Source organism: Brachionichthys hirsutus, chromosome 16 (assembly GCF_040956055.1).
Source record: "Brachionichthys hirsutus isolate HB-005 chromosome 16, CSIRO-AGI_Bhir_v1, whole genome shotgun sequence".
Lineage (NCBI taxonomy): Eukaryota > Metazoa > Chordata > Actinopteri > Lophiiformes > Brachionichthyidae > Brachionichthys > Brachionichthys hirsutus.
The window spans coordinates 10810299-10812860 of record NC_090912.1 but is presented as its reverse complement, the minus strand read 5'-3'; the positions used below and the strand labels follow the sequence as shown (position 1 = coordinate 10812860).

At 51.6% G+C, this 2562-nt stretch overlaps 1 protein-coding gene across 1 annotated transcript; it reads left to right on the top strand.

Moving 5' to 3' along the window:
- Positions 1-423: 423 nt before the first annotated feature.
- hoxb13a (homeobox B13a) lies at positions 424-2339 on the top strand. Its single transcript, XM_068749808.1, has 2 exons — positions 424-1132; positions 2092-2339. Exons 1-2 carry the CDS (start codon positions 424-426, stop codon positions 2337-2339), a joined length of 957 nt encoding a protein of 318 aa, XP_068605909.1.
- Positions 2340-2562: the final 223 nt, after the last annotated feature.

The window sequence follows — 2562 nt, the reverse complement described above, 5'->3', positions numbered from 1 at the left end:
TCTGGATGTTTGTTTGCCGGTGACGCGCTGCTGGAGACTCATAAAATACAATCACCAATGAGCTTCTTATTCTCCTTGTCTTCTCCTGTCACATCACGTGATCACCTGGTTTCATCCAATGGACACCCCCCCCCCCCCCCCCCCCCCTCTCCTCGCGGGGGCTTGTTGCGTCAAGGCTGCGGCGGAGATGTAACCGTGGGTCCGGCCGGTAAGCGGGAGTCTTTGCCTCAGCGCACGCACCGTCACCAAATTGTACAGCAAGGCAGGCACTTGTGTGCATTTTCCAGATGTGCATGTGAGACGGAGAGCTGCACGCGAGAAGAATAGACGCGCTCCACGCGTAATCAATGTGGCAGCCGTGCGCGCAGGACCAGAGCGAGCGGTAACGGCGCGTACCGGAGGCCAGCGGGAACGCACGCGCCTATGACAGCCTCGCTGCTCCTCAACCCTCGCTGGCCAGCGGACGCGCTCATGTTTGTGTATGAAAACAGCCGCGACGACCCGAACAAGATGGAGGCGCTGATGGGCAGCAGCAACTTCGCCGCCAGCCAGTGCCGCAACATCATGGCGCACTCGGCGGCAGCCGCGGCTCTGGGCGGCCACCCGTCGAGTCTGGTGCATTCTCCCGGTTACCCCACGGTGGACGTGCCCGCGCCGGGCTCGGGCGAGACAAGCGGGTCCTCGGGGAAGCAGTGCGCAACCGGCCCGTGCGCGGCTGCGTCGGTGTCCCATCAGAGCTCCCCGGCCGCCGCCGCGTTACCGTACAGCTACTTCGGTAACGGCTATTACCCGTGCAGGATGGGGCGGGGTTCCCTCAAGTCTTGCACCCAGGCGGCTGGAGCTGCGCTCAGCGCGCAGTACATGGACACAACGGTGAACCCCGACGAGTACCCGAACCACCGCGCCAAAGAGTTCGCGTTTTACCACGGCTACCCGAGCCCGTACCAGAACGTGGCCAGTTACCTGGACGTGTCCGTGGTCCAAACGCTGGGGGCCGGGGAGCCGCGCCACGACACGCTGCTGCCCGTGGACGGCTACCAGCCCTGGGCTCTGACCAACGGCTGGGGGGGGCAGATGTACTGCTCCAAGGACCAGGGACAGGCTGGGCACCTCTGGAAGTCCGCGCTAGCTGGTAATACTACTATACTGCTGTATACTACTATACTACTGTACTACTACTATACTACTGTATACTACTACTGTACTAATACTATACTACTACTACTAATAATGGCCACTCGGGTTAGATTCCTATCTGTGTAAAGTTTAGATGGATGGATGATAATAATAATAATAACAACAACAAAAACAATAACAACAACAATAATAACAACAACAACAACAACAACAACAATAATGATAATAATAATAATAATAATAATACTAGTAATAATAATAATAATAATAATAATAATAATAGTAATAATAATAATAATAATTTAAAATGTCTATATTTGGGATATGTAAATGTATTAGTACAGAAAACATTTTGTATATCTTAATGCAGATGAAAGGACCCGGGAATAAAGGATAAATCTCAGCACGACACAAATCCGCTCGTAATTTAATACAGACTTCATACATTTGGAATAAAGCTGCGCATTTTCACGACAGTTCATCCCACAGTAGATTAAAACCCATCTGTAGTGTCTGATGCTAATCACAGCTTCTATTTGCAGGTCTGAAGGCATTTTGTGCTGAATAAAAGAGGCCGCACATTCTGCCTCGTTCGGCTAATCACGTGTTTAATCTCATGTTGATGGTTCATTAGATTAATACATGCTGCTAATTATGGGTGAATAATGCTCATTTTATTTTGTTAGCATTGCAATGCAAACCCGGTAAAAAGTGAAAATGAATTACAGGACATGTGCACGGTTATTAAAACAAAGAGGCGCTCTGTCTCTGTAAAACTCTGTTTATTCATCAGCAAATTCAGCAAAAAGACAGAAAGCAAAAAGCAGGTGAGATACATCCCTGAGACGAGGACAGGGGCTGCGACCCGACGTCCACCATGTTGTCTTTGTGCAGGATGGACGTCCAATCAGCTCCCAGCATCTTCCAGCTTAACCTCCTCATCCTCATTTCCAGATGCGGTGGCGCACCAGCACGACGGCCTGCCTTTCCGCCGCGGCCGGAAGAAGCGGATTCCTTACACCAAGTTCCAGCTCAAGGAACTGGAGAAAGAATACGCAGCAAACAAATTCATCACTAAAGACAAGCGGAGGAAGATCTCCACCGCGACCAACCTGTCGGAACGGCAGATCACCATCTGGTTCCAGAACCGGAGGGTGAAGGAGAAGAAGTTTGTGGCTAAAGTGAAGAGCAGCGCGCCGTAGCGCGCTGAGCGCGGCAACGTTGTGTTTTACGCGGAGAATGAACAAAGTCCTGAAAGGGGATAAAAGGGGGAAGAAAAAGGACGCGCGTCTCCCGAAGGGGCTTCGAGGACGCGCGTCTCCCGAAGGGGCTTCGGGGACGCGCGTCAACAAACCGAAACGTCACGGAGAAAAGAAGCGAGCGTCGTTCCCAGAGAGACTTTGTAAATCTGTGTTGTGTTTCACT